Source organism: Durio zibethinus, chromosome 27 (assembly GCF_047325235.1).
Source record: "Durio zibethinus cultivar Kanyao isolate XHJ-2024 chromosome 27, ASM4732523v1, whole genome shotgun sequence".
Taxonomy (NCBI): domain Eukaryota; kingdom Viridiplantae; phylum Streptophyta; class Magnoliopsida; order Malvales; family Malvaceae; genus Durio; species Durio zibethinus.
Genome location: NC_143188.1, coordinates 9,378,042 through 9,400,913, shown reverse-complemented (window position 1 = coordinate 9,400,913; position 22,872 = coordinate 9,378,042). Strand labels below are relative to the sequence as shown.

Sequence of the window (22,872 nt, the reverse complement as noted above, 5' to 3'; positions counted from 1 at the left end):
CAAGCCAGAGTCTACCAAGCCCAAGAGGAAAGGTAAAAACAAAATGAACCTAGAACGACAATGTAGGGGAATAGACCATGATCGATAGTCCAAAGAAAGAGACAAAGACTATTTAGACAAAAGCATCTAAGGTAAGTCTTCAGTAGGGAAGTGAAAGGCAAAGGGAAATCGGGAGCTAATCTCGTGCTACTTATGTAAAAAATCACATTTAGCTCAAAACTACCCAAAGAGAGGTAAGTTGGCTATTGTAGACAAGGAGTCAGATGAGGAGCTAAAAATCAAAATAGCAAATATTAGCTTGATCATGCATAATACTGTCCAAAGTAAGGGAAGGTGCAAACCAAAAGGCTTGATGTTTACTTATCTGATAGTTACATGTAAGAAGGTAAGCACACTGATGAACGCAAGTATCTTGTATTTGTTTATTTCAGGTGATAAAGCCCAGAACTTGGCCTGAAGGTGCACAAAGGGATTGGTACCATCAAGACGATGAACTCCAAATAAGTTCCAGCCATTGGAGTGGCATGGGGAATTAAATTACAACTTGAAGATTGGAAGGGCAAGAAAACCATCGAGGTAATACCTTTAGATAACAATGGTCAATGGAGGACCAGATGCTGGACAACTTTGAAGGAATTGTTTGCACTACCTCCGAATGAGCGCATTGTAGTATTTGCAAACTTTGATAGGCAACCAATTGGTGAAGAAGCTCAACTGTTGGCTGGATTTCTAGGCATGCTTGCCCATAATTGAATGAAATTACCTATTCATTATGAAACATGGCATAAAGTTTCAACAAAAGTAAGGCCGATACTTTAAACTTTATTAAGGTATTAGTATAATTAATTACATATAAAAATATAATTATTTTACATTTGGTTTATTAATTCAAACTTTTCATATTGTATTATTATAGTCAAGATTTGTACTTGAAATACAAACTTTATTTGTGCTTAAGTCATTAGGAAAGAAATGGATAGACTATAAGCATAATTTGAAGAATAAGTATTTCGATCGAAATACTACTGTAGAGGCTACAATGAAAAATCTATCTCATAATGTGATTAGGTGGTAATATAAACAATTAGTTAGATTTTGGTTCCAAGAAAAAGAGAGGTACTAATTTATAACTTTGTATATTAGTTTAAATAATAAAAGTGTTTTATGCTTTAAGTTAATAATATTTGTATTTCTACCATATAAGCAATTATTTTTTATGACAAGAAAAAGAACAGATCGGGATTGGTAGCAGAAAGCAACAAAAATATTGCCATACAAATGGATCAAAAAGTTTTGTAAGAAAGCAAAAAGAAATAGTAAGTTTATGATTTTAAACTTATTCAAATGAATGAACTTTTTGTGTCGTTAAAAGGTAAAAATACAAATTAACAATTATTGTTCTATTTTAATAATTTTGATAGTTTCAATATATGATGTTAAACTTATCGAAAGTATTGAACTTAGTTTTCACGGTTGATATGTATGAAAAAGTTATTGTTTACGTCTATTTAGGACTTTTTATGCCGTTAATAGGTAAAAATATAAAATTATTGTTATTGTTCTATTTTAACAATTTGGATAGCTTTAATACATAATATTAAACTTGTATGAGTGATTAAACTTGGTTTCTACTAATTATATGTGTGAAAAAGTTATTGTTTACGTCTATTTAGGACTATTTTTTCTTTTAAAGGCAAAAATACAAATTAAACTTTTGGATGGCTTTTAACAGTTTAGATGGTTTCAATCCATGATATTAAACTTGACCAAATAACTGAATTTGGTTTCCATGATCGACATGTGTGAAAGGCCAAAATATTTTTATTACTTACATATAAATTGTGTTGTTAAAGCGCCAAAATATAATTTTACTGTTATATTTCTATTTTAACAATTTAGATAGATTAAATACATGATATTAAACTTATTCAAAATTTTAAACTTGATTGACAGGCTTAGTATGCATGAATAAGTTACGATTGATATGTATTTAACAATAACATATGTTTTTATATAGGAGATTGAGATAGGTGGTAAACTTGGACGTGTAAAACTTTTTTGCTTAACACACACAAAAAAATATGGATCTTATCTGAATGTCAAAATACAAGAAATTATGGTAATTTGTAATATTATTTTAACATAAAGTAAATATTTACTCTTTTTATCATATTATGAATTAATCATTAAACTTGATAGTTTTATCTGATTAATTTACAGGAGAAAGTGAAAGAAAAAATGGCTGCTAAAATTGAATTAGCATTTGATGATTCTGTTAACATACAAGAATTGAAAAATCAGATTTTCATAGAAGTTATTGGAAAAGAAAGGCATAGACGGGTCCAAGGCCTTGGATTAGGTCCAAGGCCATCTACCTACTATGGACGTAGATATCAACATTTTACATTCTCAGCAAGTCAGTCTTCACGAGACATTTTCATATTGAGAGGGGAGTTGCAAACTATGCAACAATGTTTCCAGCAAATGGAAGCAAAAAGAGAATAGGAGTGTGCCAAAATTGAAGAAGAACAAGCTAGAATGGACCAAGAGCATGCAAAATTTTAACAGTTGCATGATCGATTTGATTATCTTATGAATTTTGTGCAACAATAATTTTCAAGAATTGATCTCGGTGGTCCACCAATTGAAGTATTATATTTAGTAAATATTTATATTTTAAATATAAAAAATAGCTTATCATTAAGTGTTAAAACTTGTATGATATTAGTCAGTAGGTTCTTGAACATATTAATGACCAAGATGAAAAAATTCTTTCATCAAATGACAGTCTTTCAAATTTATGCAGTCATCAATTTTATACATTTTAAATTTTTTGGTTAATGCATTAAAATAATTTGAATGTTATTATACTAATTATTAAACTTTGTGTTAATTACATGTATATTTGAACATGAATTAAGTATTTATTAATTTTAGTTTCTGAATTTTAGTTCATTTTTATTTGTTTTAACATTTTTTGTTAATGAAAATAATAAATATTAAAAGAAATTTTAAAAAAAAAGATAAATTTCTTAATTTTGTGACATTCGCGTTCAAGAATGCCATTAAATTCTAAATTTAGTGGTATTTGTACCATAAAACTCCATATTAATTGCATTTTTTGGGTACAAACGTCACTGAATTAACAACATTTTTCAAATACAAACAATTCTAAAATAACGGCATTTTATATAAAACGTCACTATTTTTTTCGGCGTGTATATAACCAACATTTTTAGTGGCATTTTTTACAAACGCCCGTAAATCTTTTAATGTCATTTATAAACGTCACTAAATATTGAAAAAGACACCACTAAAGACCTAAACCCTTATAGTAACGATAGGCTTCAAAACCTTGAGTGATACTACAAGGAAAGGTTCCCTAATTATAAAGTTAATAATCTATCAAAATACTTTTTAAGTATATGATATTTTGAAGGCCTTGAAAGTAAGAGCTCTTAATTTTATTATTCCTAGACTTAACTATTAAGTTGATAATAAAATAAAAGGAAGGGTAATAAATTTTAATCAAATTAATTAGACAACACCTTTTATTATTTTGTACCATAATTAGAAAAAACAAAAATTGTTGTCATAAAAAAATAGTTAAAAAACAGGTTCTATGTTTTTATAAGGCAATCGAGGATATTTTCAAGTTTTATTTGAGTTTAATAAGTAAAAAACCTCTCATCAATTTGGTTTTTGTCTTCTAATACATAACACACCAAAGCCTCGTATATCAACAAGTGCGTGCTTCATTCCAGGTTCCTTAATTTACAAAAATGAAGCATGTGGAGTACGTTTACATGCAAATATATATATATATATATATATATATATATATTTATATTAAATATTTTAACTTAAACATCATGAAATTGAAAGTGAACCATGTGGTAGACATTTCAGCCCGTAGGTAAGGATATCACCATACAGCAAATTAAAGAAGAATAATTTTTATTGAAATTTCAATTGGACATTAATTCATGAAATTTACAGTAGCTTTTATTGAAAAATAACTTGAGATTAACTTCTCTAAAAAAATATCTGAATCAAAATGAGGAAAAAATAATCCCTGAATTATAATTCAAACAACATTGAATCAAATGCTCTTTAAACATGAGATTGTATATACACCAATCAATTATTCAAATGGTCGATTGTGAGTTGATATATATATATATATATATATATATTAATTAACTTTAAATGCTCCACAAGTAAGTTACTTCTTCTTAGCTGCATTCATTTTTTTGAAACTAATCGTTAACCCAAAAATAAAAAGATTAAGAAATTAATAATAACTAAATAATTAATGGTAAGCCATTATAGTATACATATAAAATGTAATGTAAATATATCCATCAAAATGAGAATTGAATTTGCAGTGTTGATGACCACTGGATGCTCCATAACGACAGTTGTTTTTCTCCGACAATATTTGGAATGTGGATAAATATTGTCCATTTGGATCATCCAAAAGCTTTCCTTCTTCTCCTTCTCATCAAATGTCAAGAATTTATATATGTATTTCCTACGTTATAAGGGAGGAAACAAAAATAATTAGTCATAATAATCTCCTTCGTAAACCTTATAAATCAGAGTGGCTCGCAGTGATGATGATCAGTCGCTTGCTTGGTTTAACTTACTGTCATAAAAAATACAAGAAGAAGTCAACAACAACATCTAGCTTCACTTCAAGAATGGTAGTTTCAAGAATGGTAGTGTTGAGATGGTGACATGAAATCATTACATAATATATATGAAGAGTTTAAACAAGGATTGTCAATTAGTAAAATATTTGTTGTTATAGGTTTCTGTCTCTTTTCCTGAATGGGAAAGCAAAGAGAAAGGAGAATAAAAATCTCTTTAATTTCTGATTGGCCTTTCATAAGGGCCCAAAGTTGTTGTTTGACTTATTACAAAAATTAACCAATATCATATTTGATACATAGGATGATAGATAAGATAAAATGATAATCATCTTATATTATGTTTGATTTGTATCTAAAAAAAAGATAAAATTAAAAGAAGAATTATCATCCTCTTAGTTTAGGATGATTCAATCATCCTAAAGTTGAAAAAATTATTTTTAATTTATAGGATTGAACTTACATGTCTTATTTTACCTTTAAAATTTATATCAATAATTTAAATTATATAAATTTTAAGAAAAAATAATTTTAACTATTAAATAAATTATCATATCATAATCTTTGCATACATCAAATATAAAATAAAATAATAATATTTAATTATAATCTTATTGCTAATATCATCTTCTCTTATCCTATCATAATCTTGTTATCGAACATGACTTAAGAAAGTTAGTTGGAAATGAAGTCAGTGGATTCCAGAAATTGAATCTTCAAAGTGTTTACTAGCAGAATTATGATATGGAGATTCCTGATGTGAGGAACAAAAGATTAAAGGTGAATGAAAGTAGAGCTTTTGTTTAATAGACAATGTTAAGCTTGCTTGTCCCATTTTTGAACGAATTGGACCAGGTTTAGCTCACATCGGATTTTACCTGAAGATGAGTACAATCTGATATAGAATCCACGATAATTTGGTATTAAGCTCAAGTGGAAATTCTAAAACTAGAGAGATACTCTTTTCCCATCTCATAAGGGTCCAAGTGCCAATGACGTTTTGTCCCCTCTGGGGTTTGATACAGGGTGAATGACTCGACATCGCCTTTTGAGAGTCAAACTCGAGATAGTAAATAGATTTGTTGTTAAGTGTTATTCAACTTCGATTTTCCCTATGGTGATATATCAAACTCTAGCAATAGGCATACCTCAGTACTATTTGAGCCTAGTGACACCATTCTTAAAAATACCTCTTGGTTCATTTATATGGAAATATAATTCACCATTAACCAACATTTATCTGCCTTTGTTCATAAGCCTTGTTTCATTGGACTGACTCAAGGAAGAAGCAACTAAATTATCTGATCAATGATTTTTATACCTCGTTTTGTCTGTAGCGGAGAGGTTATAAACTAAGAGAAATGGAAAAATCAATATTCCCTCTTACTTGTGCAATTAAAACTTTAGGTGGCTGTTTTCTACCATTTTTATATATTAAAGTTCCTTGATGTAACAAGAGACAGGGATGTTCAATTGGGAAAAAGTTAAGAAAGGGACAAATAGAAAGAATATTTGCCGGTTTTACGATGAACCAATCACAAAAGGTCCCTCAAACTGCTGATAGAGAAATCTCGAATATCTAAATATCAATGAAATGTCAAATGTCTAAACATAAATTGAAATGTGAAAAAAAAAAAAATGTTATACTACAAAAATCTAGTAATATGAAATCCTGGAGAAAGAAAACCAACAACTTGGGCTTGTTTGAGTGTCAAGGCAAAGGTACGGATAAAAGAATTAAACAATTAATTTGACCGCCGATTTCTGAAATAAAACAATTTAGCACCAAGTTTGACCACCAACAGTTGGTTACAATTCTCGAGATTCTGACAAGAATGTTGGTAAAGTACTCTTCCGATGCCCTGTGAAAAACGGTACCGAGTTCCGACTCTTGGTGCTAAATCTTCCACCAAAAGGCCCTTCGCTAACTTCTGGCCCTCGCAAACGGACCAACAAGTTTAGCTAATTGATTTTTCAAAGTTTTGTGCTCAAGATACCTCCTCCTTTTTTTTCTTGTTTTTATACACTAAATTCATTGTATTAATTCTTTCTTTTAGTTAGATTGCCTTCAATTTTTTATTTTTTTAATGGCTTTATTTGCATCCTAACTTTTCTTCATATCTCACAATTATTAACATCTAATTTTTTATTCGATACACCTCAAACTAAAACATAAATTTACTTAACATTCAAACATTTCATCTTCTCACACCCCATTTTCTTCAATCGAAAACCTTAAAATTCTTAAAGAATTAAGCCTCAAATCAAATCTCAATCACCCATTTAACGTTAGATAGTTTAAAATTAGACGTAAATCATTTTTTTTGTTTTTTCGTTTAATTTTGTATTTAGTTTCATAAGAATTAAGATTTTAAGTTTTAGAATATGATTTGAGGTGAGATTCGAACATTCCAAAAATAAATTTCTAAAATTTTTAAAGATTATTTAAAATGGATGTCAGAAATCGTTTAAGAACTTTTGAAAATTTATTTTTGAAATTCTTTAAAGGTTTTCGAATATTCATTTTCAAAAACCTTTAAAAATTTTTAAAAGTGTATTTATGAAATTTCTCAATAGTTTTCAAATATTTATTTTATGAAACCTTTAAAAAATTTCAGAAATGAATTTTCAAAACACAATAACTTAGCACCATGAGGATCATTGACCCTAACAATATCATCAGTAGATTGACAAATCCTACAATAGGGATCTTTCTTCTTTTAGCCAACAGGCACTATCCATTCAATAATACTTGTAACATTTTTGCAATTCTAACAAATGTACATTTAAAAAAAATCGTTAAGTGTGAAAAGATATTCGTGCAAATTAACTGTTGCACCATGTGTAATGGAGCATGATTGCCTCATTGCATATAGTGCAGTAGCCAACTTTCATGAGCACCTCTTCACAATTACTAATTTCTCTCAAATACATATTTGTTAGAATTGAAAAAATATTGCAAACATTATTGAATGAACAATACAACTGAAAGATTAAATGTTTCTTCTATCGAATTTAAATAGTTCATACCTCGAAGAAATTATTAAAAATTTATTTAGAGATCGTGACATAGGATATCTAATATTTTCGTGCCATATACTAATCAAAAGATTGTAACAAAGAAATTGAAATAAAAAATTGCTTTGGGAAATAGATTTTCAGATAATTGTAATGCTTTCTAAAAATGCATTTTCAAATAATTATAATGTTTTCTAAAAATGTATTTTCGAATAATTATAATACTTTTTAAAAATGCATTTTTCAATACATTGAAAAAATTTTGAAAATGAATTTTTGATACACTGAAGAAGTTTTCGAATATGAATTTTTGATAACTTGCTCAGAAAAAGAAAAAAGTGTGAAGGATAAAAAGATAATTAACTAATAAATATTTAAATAATTTTCTAAAAGGTTAATATTTTATAGTGTATTAAAAAATTTTTAAGGTGCAAATAGCACCACTCATTTTTTTAGTTGAAGAGTATGATCAGATAAGGGCATTCATTCTATAAACATTTTAAAGGAAAGTCCTCCCAAGTCCCTGTATATTCGATTTGGGCCACATTTTCTAAAGGTTTATGTTTTGCTCCGGCATTTTACTCATGAAAAACTGCATTGGGCCTCAATCTCCATCAATTACATGTGAAAAAAAGATTCCAGATAGGAAACCTACATGCACATCGCAGTCTGAAAACATTCTGGGTTAGAAAAAGGATTAACCGCCCTGAATTTATTCATTGTCCTTCGTTAAAATACCAAAAAGGTACCATTAACGACAAACTATTTTGGTAAGGACAAGGTCCCCACTCTAATTTATTAGAGTTTGGACACATTTACAATACCAAAGACTAATGGTCATGTTACTGCAGCGAACATGCCCAGGGGACCAGTTGACCAGACCTCGACCTGCAATATGGGGACATCTATCTGAATCCTATACAGGCAACGAGCTTTTAGGCTGTTTGATTTTTACTTATAAACCTGTTTAATATATGAATAACCTGTGTAATGTCTCATATAGTGAATTTGTAATAAATCAAATCTGTCAGCGATACAAGACAGATGAACATTTGTCATAAGGTGCAAATACCGTACCAGCAAACTTTTTAAGAAATTCTCACGAGGCATTAGGACGCAAAACAACAGTACCAAAAAAAAACAAAGGGTCATGGTCAAGGAAAAAAGTTTCAACTGCATTTCTTTCATTTTGCTCCTTAAAGATGTCCATAATTCAGATAATGATAGGATAAAGCATCCAGCATCACTCGGTTGATAACGCAATGCCACATTTTCTGCTCGATCGGTCTGCCCAGTAGTGCCAGATAATGATTTTCAAGGCCCATCGCTACTTGAGAAAGAGTTCATGTGCATAGGGCTCCGTCTGTGTTTTGTGACTTTGTGGGTCACAATTTCGTCACTTTAAGGACAACTGATAAAAGATTCACCCAGATAAACCTTGCATGGGCTAAAGAGATTACATTTACCTTTAGTTTAGGTCCTAAACACCCTAAAGTAAGGTATTTAGTGACATATCCAGTTTACTGTAGGCAATTTGTTGCAATGATATGTGGTTGGGCTATGAAATCCCTCAGAAAAAAATTCAGGCTGCAGGGCTCTGAAATGGGCTTCTTTAGGCCTCTACGACTCTTTCCTATGAAACAGAAAGAGTAATCGGTAGGAGAATTATTTGTCAATTATACGCAGTTGATTTTTGCAAAATCTGTAGTGATGGACGCATATAATGCTGAATTCCAAGGAGCTCTCTGCATTCCCAAAACCTCCTTTTTTATTTTCTGTCCTTTTGTTGTTTTCGTTTTCTAATTCTTAAAACCAGAAAGCATTTTAGTAATAATAATGGGGTAAAAGCATTGATAAAATAGCCTATATATGTGCATTACAGCAGCAAGCAAATGCAAATAGCTGATAAAAGCTGAATACGAAGCTTTCCTTTCCCCTTCCTAAGCGTCGACTTTTCTAGTTTACAAGCAGGTGAAAATAAAAAGGAGGTTTGTAGGGTCAATCTAAGGGCCGGCATGCGAGCCGCGTCGATAGAACATCTGGAAAAATCATGGAAAACCACTGATTTGAGACGTAGTACGAAAAACCTAGATGCTGGGGCCTGTAGGGGAAAAAACAGTTTTTAAGTCGCGGAGGAATCTGCTTTGTTTAAGAAGTAAACAAAATAGTAATGATGATAAGAATACAAATTCTACTTGGTTTGGTGATTAAGCGTCATAACCAGCAAAATCCTTTTACCACTTGGCCCCAGTGCTTTTCCTTTATGCCAACTTTTTCCCCATTCGTGGACCCCATCCTTTCTCCAATTTCAATCACCCCTCTCTCTGTTTTTATACAGCTTCTACGCTTCAGTTAGTCCCATATCAAAAAGACTGATCAAGAGCCATGTTCAAATACATGTTCATTTCTTTCACATTTTAGAGGTTTCTGTTGTTTCTAAACCTTTAGATTTTTTCAGTCAAAGGGAGAACCTTGATGGGCAATTACAGGTTTAGGTTATCTGATATGATGCCCCATGCCTGGTTCTACAAGCTGAAAGACATGGGCAGAGCCAGAAAGCATAGCAAAACCAATCATTCCAAGAAAAAACACCACCAGACGTCTCCTCCTTCAACAACAACAACACAGCCATCAAAAATAAAGCAACCCCACCATTTTTGTCCAAGAAAGTCTTATTACTTCACTAGAGAGCTTATCCCAAGTGATAGATTCTATGCTTCTCCTACAAACACCAAATCATCAGATGGCCATTTCCCTGACCCACCAGGAAAATCTTCTAAACAACGGTCCAGAAAAAGAAATATCAGGTCTTCTCCCAAGCTTGCTACCGCCTCTGTTTCTACCGGTTGTAGCTGCCGTGCCACACTCTGGACTAAGGCTGATTCTCCACCAGAATACTCAGCTTCTTCCCCTTCTTCGTCCTTTTCTGATAGCTCTTCAGAACAAAAATTTTGCGAGTCTTTCCAGCAAGAATTCAGGTCTGACTGCATTCTTACTACTGAATCATTCGATGACATGTTGTCCTGGTCGCGTTCTTGTAGCTGCAAAGTCATGAATTCTAAAGCTAATAATATTGTTATCGATACTGATAACAAGTCTTCTGTCAAGAAATTCGAAAAGCTGGATGAGTTCGACAAATTGTCTGAGCTTGAACTCCCTCCGATCATAACCAAGCCGGCTAAATTCAACGATATGGTAAAAGATGTCAAGAAGAAAGAGCAGAATAATGAATCAACCAAGTATAGAAGGAGTTCAGCTAAATTTGAAGGAAAAAACGCTCATGGTTCACTGTCTGTCAAGGTTGTGAAGGAAGAGAGAATTACAGTGAAAGAGAAAAAGAACACTAGTCCTGTTAGGAAATTTTCTGTTAATTCTCCTGGTGTAAGGCTTAGAATAAATTCTCCAAAAATTGCAAGAAGAAGAATCCAGGCTCATGCTCGAAAAAGTGTGTCATCAAGTTCAAGCTCGACCTCAAGGAGGAGCCTGCCGGATAGTTTTGCCGTAGTGAAGTCGTCGTTTGATCCACAGAGAGACTTCAGGGACTCAATGGTGGAGATGATTATGGAGAACAAGATCAGGGCATCTAAGGACTTGGAGGATTTACTTGCCTGTTATCTTTCTCTCAATTCTGATGAATATCATGACCTTATCATTAAGGTTTTCAAGGAAATCTGGTTTGATTTGAGTGATGTCCGGTTGAAATAATTTCATCCGAAATACTTATGAAATATAGGTATGTATATTTTCTCTTTTCTCTTTCTTTTTTTAGTCTTCATTATTGTCATTATCTTATCATTTTATAAATTTATTGTCATTTACTCCTTTCAAATTAAATACTACTAGTACTAGTTCTTAGATCAGCATTTTGATCATGAAAACTTTTACCAATCAATTACATAACAATTTAGAATTAAATAAAAGTATCAATTTCAAGAGGCAGAACATTTTTTTGGTTGCCCTGTTTTATTCTGTCAGAATGTTTCTGACCTGTTTACCTGAGAATAAAAATCATTTATCCAAATAGAAAAAGAAAAAAGAGAAGAGAAGAGATAGAATTTTGGCAGGGTATCTTAATGCGCAGCTGATGACAGCAGAATCCATTGAAGACGTGCTTTTATTTTAGTGCTTGAATAATTTAGCTTTTCTAAGTTGTCCGATAGTTAAGATCTTTTGCGGTAAAATTTTGCCATTGAGACAGTATTGGACACATAAAAGAAAAACGAAAATAGGAAAGCCAAGGAAAATCTATTATGTTGCAACTTTCAAGCCTGATAAAAAAAGACAAGCTTCTAATATGTTTTCAAATAGGACAATTGAAAAAGAAAGTTTTGAGCCCTCAGCTACCTGCACTTCATGCATTGGCTGAAGGCTGAGCAAAATCCAATACGGAATTACATTCATTGTCCAAAAAAAAAAAAAAACTTTAGAATCCCAATTTAAGAACAAAAAAGGAAAAGAAAAGCTTTGATTTTACATGTTTCTCAGAGCTCTTTTTTTTGTTTTTTTTTTTTTTCTTGTGTGTGTTTGTGGCCTGCCTGTTTTATTGACTTCCTAAAGATACCAAAAGGACAGTAATTTTTATTTAAGGAATATGATGGCACCTTCACCTATTTGGAAATTGTACGCAAAAGCATACAAAAACAAAACAGATATTCAATGTAATTCTCCATGGATATGAATTACATGTAAAAGGGTCCCTCGGTCGTACAATTTCTGACAGTTTCTTCCATTAGCTTCAGGTTTTCTCCGACAAAAGAAGATAATCTTTTAAGGACAAGGATTCAGTTTTTAATCTTTTTTCGCAATTCTAAAGCTATATATACAGCTATATCTCCTTCTCCAGGCAAGATGTCCAGCTTTTTCACATCCACAGAGAGAGTACATTGTACCCAAAAAATAATTAAAAACGCTGCGAAATTCAAATTTTTCACAGAGAAGAAAACTTTTAAGGGGTAAAATTCAAATTTCTGCACTGTGTGAAAGCTCAAAGGCTTTTGTTGTTGGACGACATAGGCATGAGCTTTACCCAAAGTTGAAAATTGATCTCCTGAAAGAAAAGTTAAAGTTACTTCAATAATTACAAAAGCAATCACGTTCTATTTTCAAACAAAAATAGCAATATTAACAGACATGACCAACCTGACTGGGGGTGTTTTTCCTTTTTTTTCTTTAATGTCCTTTTAAGAACATGAAAACATTGACTTGGTAGGATGATCAGACCCCCCATTGATCACGACGAAAGATTCAGATTGGCTAACAAACTCCTTTCGTTTGTGTAATTAGATGCCCTTTTTTTTTAACAGTAAACAGTCTTTTACCCCCTTTTTTTCTTTTTTTTTTTTTTTTGAAAAGAAAGCAACAGATTTGAGATAAAGTTTCTTTCTGGGACGACGGGCTTGAAGCTCGGCTTCACCAACCCTAAGAAATCAGAAATTGTACGTTTTCATTATAGGGTTTATTCTGTTATTTGCGGTTCCTAATATTTTTTCCAGTGATAGTTTTTGCATTAATATTCATTGACCTTCACAACTGATAATTATGTAGTCAACTTATTTTGGTATTAAGTAATTGATTTCATTATCCAAAAACGCATTTTAAACGAACATGAAGGTTGAAGTTCTATTTCTCCTATGCATTGATCTTCTTTGTAAAAATAAAAACAACAGTTTAAACGGCTACAAGTACAACTTTCACTAGGCCAGCAACAATTTAATCAAACATGGAAGAGTTTAAGCCACAAGCGATACGCAGATTCTGATTAACAGAGCCAGCAGCAATGTTCTTCAAGCCAGCTAAACGCAATCCAACAGCTACCTTGACGTGACCAAGTACTTGCATAGTAGATTCTTGACATTGATTTAAATGTCTGTTCTTCAATGAATTTCATTGCCCAACAAGAATCAGATACAAAAGTGGATTAATCATTGTTTTAATGGTAAGAAAGATTATCTAAAACTTTAAATTTTATGAGGTTTAAGTTAATTTTATGTTAATTTTGTTTAGTTTCGTTGTAAATTTGATGTGTTTATATTATGAACATTTTATTACGTATAATGAAAAGTTACTACTTATCCAAAAATATATATAACTATAGTATTTTATTGTGATTTTAATCTTTACTTGTAAATGTAATCTTAAGAAAAGAAAAAATGTGTTGCTACAAAAATGTAAGTTTTACAGTAGGATATGATTGGAATTTAACTTTCTTTTATTGAAATTTTAAAAAAAATCACTTTGTAACTTTAAGTGTTATTGCAATTTTTGTTTTATTTTTATTGATCATATATAAGTAGTTTAAATTAATAATAAATGCTTTTTCAATGGTAGGTGAAGACTTCTAAATAAATTTGATAATTTTAAATATGATCTAATAATATAATATAAAATTATATAAAAAATAATATATGAATTTTAAAAATATATATGTTTGTATATACTATATCATATAAATTCCACACAATGATATAGTATATAGAATATATCGTATAAAGATATAGTAGGTGGATAAGAACAAAACTAAATGATTTATTGTGATCAAAATGTCTCGTCTTGTAAAATAAATTATACCAACTCTAAGGAACAAAGAAGAAGACATGGATTAAACATAGTAGGACTCAGCATGAGACGGCGTATATTGTGGTTTTTTATATCATTAATCTATTAACAAGTGGTTGTTTAATCGATTAAGGTTTATTTTTTTTAAATAAAAAATTTTGAGTTTAAATTTTGTCGATGATTATTTATTGAGATCATCTTACACTCATCTGTTTTAAGTTATCAAATATAATATATTTTATTTTGATTTAAAAAATTGAATAATTTATCTACTTTCAAATTCTTTTTTTTACAAAATATATATATCATTAATCTAATTTTTCTATACATAATTTAATTTGAAAGGAATAAAGACCATTTTATGGTACATGCATCGGAACACTGCTAATTAATTTATATGTAATAGATAGTACGTTCATTAGGTGAAGAGACGTTGTACATGTCGAATATCAATCCACCAATTCAGGGACCTTTCTTTTTTCTTTTTTTTTTTTAATTTTCTTTCTTTTTTAATACAAAAAGGACGGCATCACAAAATTCATAGCTCAAATATATATTATAGGTTTCATCATTGGAGGAGCTTCACTCTTTAATTTGTTTGGTACATAAGAAATTTTGTTGAGTATTAAACTTGGCCAAACATATCTCATAATTTAATTTTTAAAATTTCTAAATTGAAATCTCTACTTGTAACAATTGTAGCGTGTCACTTTAGGATTATTTACTTTCTTGATTATATTTACTAATAATGTTTTTTAAAGAATTCTTAGAATAATTATAAATAGTACTACACTAGTTTCTTCTTAAATATATCGTTTGAATTCGACTTTTGCAATATTTTTTTTAAAATATGATCATTATTGCTTTAAATGTTTTATTAAACTAAATTTTTATTAAAATATATTTGTAAGCCTTCTCAGTTTCTTTCAAAGATTTAATTATAGTATTTTTGCATTTTAATCATGAATAATAAATTAAAAAAATATAATCAAAGTTAAAATAATTTGAACACTAAAAATCAAATTACCAACGAAGACAATTTTGATATATAAGAAAAAGGGAGTATCAATTTTCACAAAATTCATATATACCACATATTATATTATCCATTTCATGTACAAAGATTGAGATTGATTTTTTTTTTTTTTACAAACTTATAAGTACAAGTAATAATTTCAATCATAATCAAAGAATTACGTCACATATAAAAATTACTGAATTAAATCAAAAAAATTAAAAGACTATCATAAAAATAAACAAATTTAATATAAAATTAAATCAAATTCATATTTAAAAGGACTTAACATTGAAATCTAAAATTTTAAATTAAAGTTGAGTAGTCAATGCTCATTGCAAATTAGTTTTTTCTTTTTTTTCTTTTGGGTGGTGTTAGAAGTGAAAAATTGACTAATGGGCATGAATACACAAATTCCATGGCAGAATAATTGGGAAATTAGATAATAAAAGTGCCGAATTGAAGCAATTTGACCAGTGTGTAGGCGAGCCGCAACGGCAGACTGAGTCAAAGAAGGAAATAAAAAACGGAGAGATCTGAGATGAGACAGAAGGAGAATGAGATCAAAAACCATACGACAAACATTAAACCGCAGATTCTGGCTGCTGCCAACGCATAGCCTCATTCTATTTTTACCCTACCTTTATGGGCAAATGAAGGGCAATGTACCCTACAAAGTTTCAACTGTAGGAATTTGTAGGGTAGGAATAGGATGGAACTTAAGAGTTTACAATTTCTCTAATATTATTCAGAGAACAAGGCCCCTACCAACTGCTGCACGTGTATGACAGGCACTTTGCCCATTTCTTGCACGCCCATTTGACTTTGTTTTGTATGAAATAACTCTTACATTCGTCCCAATCGCCTTTTTTTTTTTTTTTTTAAATAAGAGAGTCGGAAGTAAGTCGTTTTTTTTTTTAAAAAAAAAATGGAGATCATTAGATCGAAGTAGAATTTTAGGGAACATTGTCTTGATATGATTATAAATTAAAACATATTTTTTTTATTATTTATTTAAATTTATTTTTATATATTAATAAAATTATTATTTAATATTTTAATTTGATATTTTAACTTTATAAAATATTATATTTATATATAGTTAAAATATAATTTATATTATAAATATTTTTATAAATATTATACTAAATTAAAATTATTATATTAATTTTAAATTAAATTAAATATAAAAAATAATATTTTAATATCCAAAAAGAATCGAGTGTAAATATTAAGTATTAGATCAAAATCAAAATCAATAAAAATTCATCTTGATCCAATCTATTACTATCCTAATTATATAATCAGCTTCCCATAATTTATTTACCTCCCAAAAAACCAAAGTCCATTCTTATATTATTGGATTCAAGTTAATTCAATTACATTTTAATAAGAATTTGAGTTCATATTAATTCAAATTATAATTTTTTTAAAACTTATTGGAGTTTGAATAAATTCAACAAATCTTTTTGTTGTCACCTTAATTTTTTCAATTCAGATTAAAAGTAAAATTTTAAGCAAGTTATTAGATATTTGAGTCGAACTTATAATTGTAACAAAAAATTTTAAATAATTCATCCAAATTGTCTTGAACTTCTTTGTATATGGTGCTAAGAATTAATGACTTTTCATTAATAGCTTTTGATGTTAATTATAGTATTGTTCACCTATATATATACATATATATAAATATACACATGGTATTCTTATGCTTAAATTTCTTGCAAATCAAATTATTGGATGACAACATATATTAATAACCTCCAATCTAGCTAGTTTGCATGTGCCTAAGCTATCAACGTCAGAGTTGAGAGTACATTTTTCTCTCTCTCTTTTTGCCCAAAAATCAGGCCATTAGACACCAACCTCTCCTTTTCAATCAGCTTGCTTTGTACGCATCGTTTGGACCCATTTTGTCCTAGTGAGTGTGAAAAAAAAAGAGAGAGAGAGAGAAAACGAAAATGCATACTAAAAAAGATAGTGATATTTTTTCGTTAATAGGGTCAAATAGACACCGAGAGATAAATACAAGAAGGAACTTTTAACCCCAAAATAATTCTGTATACTCTTATTTAATTATTTCATTCACACACACTATTTATATATATGTACACACTCTTAATTATATGTATAATTCTTTGTTGACATCCAACAATGAGATTTGCATAGAGTGATTAATTATTATAAAAAAATTAGGGTGAACATGGTAAATGTAAATTATAATTTATTTCAAAAATTATTTTTACATAAAAAACAATTAGAATATTGCAAGTAATACAATATTTTAAATTTGAAAAATTAAAGATTCAAAATTTGAATCCAATTTTTTAAAAAGAAATAGGTGAATCAACCATCAAATCAAATATTCTTAAAATTTTGTTCTCTTAAATTAAGAAAATGACATTTAATTTTGACATAGGAAGTCATTTTGAAAGAGATAAAAGTAAAATATTAAAATTAATTTACTACAACCTTGGAATCTAATTAAGATGGAGGAAGAGTCATTGTTGATTATTGTTTGGCTTACTTTCATCACATGCGCCTTTGTCTCTGTTCTTCAAATTTCTCTCCATATCTTGCCAATACAAACGACGAAATTACAAGTTCTGGATTCTGCCTTCCTCACTTGCTTTGCCGCCCTACCATCAACTGGGTCTGATCCAATCCAATTATATTCCTAAATACGTTTAATTTATTGTTTTGGGTTTTAATTTTGTATTTAACTCAATAAATATTATTTTATAATAAATAATATATTTTTATTTAAAATTTATATATACCATTGTATTTAATTAACAACATTTATTGTTGAAGTGTTTTTATAATTCCTTTTATATTTCAAGTTCTAAAAAATTAAATTTTGTTTATTAAATGAAGAGTTAAATACTTTACCGATAATAACATTGTTGTTGTTTAATGTTCATATTAAGAAAACCAAAATTTTTATTATACTAATAATAAAGTTTTATCTATTCAAAAGTAAATCATATTTTCTTCCAAATTGTTATTATTTCATCGGCCGCTCTCCTTTGTAGGAGGAATTTAAGAAGCAACCAAAATGAGGAATGTGGAAAGAATGACGAGCATGTGGTGTGGGGCCCGACCGCCATTAAAATTGTAACTATATATTAATTAAGGTAAGACTGTTTGGCAAAGTAAAAATCGATCTGTGAGAGTTAGATATGATAGCAATGTGACAAACAAAATCTTTTGGGGATTATTTGCTGGGATTTTTCTCTTGTCCCTTTGTACAAATTGCATACATATAATACAATATATTTTTTAATTGTTGATTATTGTTAGATGATGCATGCATTTTAACCTAAAGTATTTGCAACCTTTAATTGTTAAATCTTTCTTAGATTTAGGAGAGGCCCCCAGACATTGATATCTTAACTAAAACAAAATATGATTTTTCTCATTCTTTTTTTACTCTAAAGAACAGGAAAAAAAGAACTGACAAGTCCAAGAATAGCATGACTAAATGAAGCTTCATTCTATTATCAATTCACCAACCAACTTATGTGAATTTTCCTTCAAGTACTTCATGTAAATTGCAAGAAGATAATTTTCTTTTCTTTTACAAAAGACGTCATAATCTAAGAATGTATAGAAGGGATTAAATTACATAAATGTGCTGCAATTTGAATTTTAAATCTATTAAATTTCATTTTTTTTAAAATGATTACATAAATTATTTAAATTAAATCTTGAATTCAAAATTAATCTTTTTTCGAAAAAGTTTAAACAATCCTATAATCTCAATGTTGTTATGAATCTCAGTCATTATATTAAAAAATTTTCTTCTTTTTTTTCACTTAATTTCAATGATTACATGAATTGTGTTAAATACAAATAAACAAAACAATTGGATAAAGTCCATGAGGAAAAACTTTAATGTTTAATGTTTGAGTTTTTCATTTAAAAATCTCATGGTTGAATCTTGAACAGAAGAGAGTGTGCAAAGTCCACATGGGAAAATTGTCATGCTACAATTTCATTCACAAAAATCAAACAATAGTATAGGCCTTTTTTATTCAAACATATATATATATATATATATGTATGTATAGTACTTAAACAACTTTTGTATATGATCAAACTTTTTTTTTTCCATTTTCCCCCTTTCAACAGTACTATTAATCCATTGCCCAGAGCTTCGAACTGTACATTGATCAATCGGACCATGTAGAAAGAAAAAGAAGCAAAAAATTCCACACCAATATTTTATGTGATATAACCTTTTTGCCTATGAGATTTTGAATGTAGATATGCAAATGCAAGTTCCTCTAAATCATGGAGAGTTTTTTAACATAAAAATAGAATAAAGGAAAACAATAACGAGTGCAATGAAGAATTGATCTGCTAAGGTGATTTTTTTATAAGGTGTTGTTTTATAAGTGTGATTTTTATTTGAAGATGACCACTTGAGCTCCATGGAGAAAGAGGATTTGGATCCACGGAGTTCTGGCTGACAAATAATTCGCCCCGAAACACATTTGAATCCTCCCATGCTCCATTCCTATTGCCACATACACACAAACAAAAAATGCATGTTTTAGGCTTTTATTTAATTTCTTTTAACTCACATATGGAAAAATGCATGATACTTCTATTCACCACGTCCAATATTTATGGGCAAATTAGGCAAACACTTGTGCACACCCACAATATATATATATATATATATATATATATATATATATATATTCATTTTTTATAATATATTGTCGGAGAAAATTTTAACTCTAGGAAAGGAGTTAAAGAGATTGATATATACCCTACTTTTTTTTTAATTAATTTTTGTTTATTGTTTAAGGGATTTGTGTTACACTACTAACCTTTTATGGAGTTTAAAAACCAACAATCAATGAAATAGTTTCTCTCCCTATATATAATATAAGGTTAGTTTTATGCATAGATTTTTTTTTTATGAAGCATATAGATATATTCGTTATTCTCATTTGACAGAAATAATGTATAAGCAACTTCAGTTTTTCAATATATTACAGTCTTAAATCTCTAACAAATCTCTAACAAAGAAACATGAAAAATATACATTCGAATATATAGTTCAATAATAAATACATGTATTTTCTGTTTAAAAAGTTAAATTTTGATTTTTTTTCTCCCAAATTAAAAAAAAAAAAAAAACCCTTGACAAAAATAGAATAAGATTCCAATCGGTGCCAGAAAGAAGAATAAAGTTATATATAATACTATGATTAAGAGCCTTTCTAGTTAACTTGTCTAAAAGACAATAAATGGTATTAAGCAAGTCACCGAATACTATGAAAACAAAGGAATACTTTTAGCCTAAAAAGAGAGAGAGAATTGAAATTTACTTGCCTCAAGCTGTTGTCCAACAGTGACAATAATGGTGTCAGGACCAGCATCAAAAGTGAAAAGTCGTGGTCCAGATTTGACAGAAAATTCGCAGTGCTTGGCTGGAAGGTGGAGGCTTAAAGTATAATCACAGGAATGGTCGTTTTCTTCTTCATTTAGATGTGGATTTTGATCTGTCATCTTATCCGGTTGGTAATTGTACTTGTATATGCTCAACTGAGACTCTCCTTTTTGAAATCTCTTCCTTGGTTGCTTGCCTGCATTTTCTACCAAAATATTGCCCAATTCCCGCGCAACTTCCTCAAGTTTACTCGCTACTTTCTCCATCTTTTCACTGTATAAAAGCCAAGAATTAACGACAATGGATAATAAATACTGTACAAAAACCATCAAAACATCAAAACAGAACACTGGAATCCAAATTTAGCCCACATTTTTTACTTTCAAAAATAGGCCCAAGTGCACTGTTTCTATTCTGCCTGTTCATTTGGGGCTATGGCAGATTGATTACTTTCAGTGAGCCCAAAAAGCCCAACAGAACAAATACTTGCCCAAAGGAATTGAACCTTTTTAGTGTAGCAGAAGGTGGCAGGACAGGAAAGGATCGTTACATTACCTGAAACTCTGATACAGTTGAGCGCCGATATATTGGCGTGCCCACTCCATCCTCTCGTCTTTGCAACGAACCCACACAATCTCCTCCCTCTTTCCCACCCAACATCTCCTAAATCCCGTATCTCTATCTTCCAACACCCCGAATACTCTCGCCGTCTCTTTCACCAACGCCCTCAACTCCTCGCCCGTATCAATTCCACGTAACCCGATCGCCACCACTCCAAACTCCCTTGCCGATCGCAGCAACCGCTCCACTGGACCGCTTTCTCTTAAAGCTAGCGATTGGAAATCGACCTTATAAGGTGGGTCCGAATGGCGGAAGGCCTGGGACTCGGGAAGCGTTAGGTCGGGGACTTGTAACGATTTCTCGAGAAAGTCGGTTAAGCTTGCGTTGGCAGCCGAGCGTGAGCCAGTAGCTGTTGGGATAGGCGATGGAGGTGGCGCCTTGATGTTAAGCTGGCTCATAGAGCGTATGATAGCCATGGAGGCGTGGGATGAGAAGAAGAAGGAGATGGTTTGGGTATTAAGAAAGAAAGTTGGAAAGAAGAGGTAGGCACGACGCCCTGGTTGTCGGTTGTTGTCGTAGGTCCATGGCACTCGATGATCATTTTTTTCATTCAATTGACACGTGTAAGTGTTTGACTTGCCACGGTGGACTTTGATGCATGAGAATTCGCCACGTCATTGAAGGGTTGAGATTTCTCCTTTTGGAAATTAATTCCGGGTCAAATAAAAACTATCCATTAATTAATTAAAATATGAAGAATGAATTCATTGAGTTTGGGCCCACGCGGAGAAATAAAATTTCTGCCGTCAAACTGCATGCGCCATGCACCCTATAGCAAAGCCGAAGGCAAAAACTTTGAAGTGAATTTATAGTTTTTCAAATAGCTGTAAAGAAGAGAGGTTGATAATTTATCATTGACAATTCTAATAAGATGTAGTCATATAAGACCAGATTTTCTTTTGGGATTCCTTTCTAGCTCCATCTTGTAAATTAAGTTACTTCACTTTGTCGTAAAGAATTGTCCAACGAGATGGTCATATTTGATAATAATTTGTGCAAAATTGTATTAATTGGCTCATTTAATTTGTTCCAAATTCATTTAGAAAATTTCTATTTATATTTTAAAAAATACCCTCTATTTATATATTTTAAATTGTTATATATATGCATAAAAGTTTCGGTGATGAAATTAAAGGTTATCTTATTTTTAAAATTTAAGATTAAAGCATCTACAAATCATAGTAAAAATTTACACTAGACTTATAAATTATCTACTAACAGAGATTACCGGTAATGAAAATTAAACTTAAATCTTGCTAATAAAGTATACAATCTTTACCAACTCATATAATCTCGTTAACAATTCATTACAGAAGAATAGGTCTTTAATGGCTTTTTTTTTCATATTTAGTTGCGTTTATAAATACCGTTAAATGATTTACGATGTTTGTCCAAAACACTGCTAAAAACGTCAGCTATATTATCTACATTAGAGAAAATAACAATGTTTTAAGAAAAAAGTCACTAACTTAGCTGCGTTTAAGGAAAAAATACAGTTAAATTTAACGGTATTTGCAGATAAAAATGTCGCTAAATTTCATAATTTAGTGACATTTATATTTAGAAAGACCACTAAATTTAATGGCGTTTTGATACACAAATGC

The 22,872-nt window shown here is 30.2% G+C and overlaps 2 protein-coding genes across 2 annotated transcripts; one reads left to right on the top strand and one right to left on the bottom strand.

The window, feature by feature from the left end:
* The first annotated feature begins 10,021 nt into the window (after positions 1 to 10,021).
* Positions 10,022 to 11,504, top strand: LOC111279897 (transcription repressor OFP2-like). Its single transcript, XM_022866960.2, has one exon. The coding sequence runs from the start codon at positions 10,146 to 10,148 to the stop codon at positions 11,373 to 11,375; it is 1,230 nt and encodes a 409-aa protein (XP_022722695.2). The 5' UTR covers positions 10,022 to 10,145; the 3' UTR covers positions 11,376 to 11,504.
* A 7,782-nt stretch (positions 11,505 to 19,286) lies between these two features.
* Positions 19,287 to 22,135, bottom strand: LOC111279961 (uncharacterized). Its single transcript, XM_022867046.2, has 3 exons — positions 21,203 to 22,135; positions 20,590 to 20,920; positions 19,287 to 19,762 (listed from the first exon to the last, which is right to left on the bottom strand). The coding sequence occupies exons 1-3, from the start codon at positions 21,682 to 21,684 to the stop codon at positions 19,535 to 19,537; spliced, it is 1,041 nt and encodes a 346-aa protein (XP_022722781.2). The 5' UTR covers positions 21,685 to 22,135; the 3' UTR covers positions 19,287 to 19,534.
* Between the last annotated feature and the right edge of the window lie 737 nt (positions 22,136 to 22,872).

What these genes read in the sequence shown, in the direction of transcription:
- LOC111279961 (XM_022867046.2), bottom strand. Translation starts at nt 21,684, where the DNA reads ATGGCTATCATACGCTCTATGAGCCAGCTTAACATCAAGGCGCCACCT. An exon ending in CAACTGTATCAGAGTTTCAG is followed by an intron (nt 20,921 to 21,202) that starts GTAATGTAACGA and finishes GCTTTTATACAG; the next exon opens with TGAAAAGATGGAGAAAGTAG. An exon ending in CTGTTGGACAACAGCTTGAG is followed by an intron (nt 19,763 to 20,589) that starts GCAAGTAAATTT and finishes ATGTGGCAATAG; the next exon opens with GAATGGAGCATGGGAGGATT.
- LOC111279897 (XM_022866960.2), top strand. Translation starts at nt 10,146, where the DNA reads ATGGGCAATTACAGGTTTAGGTTATCTGATATGATGCCCCATGCCTGG.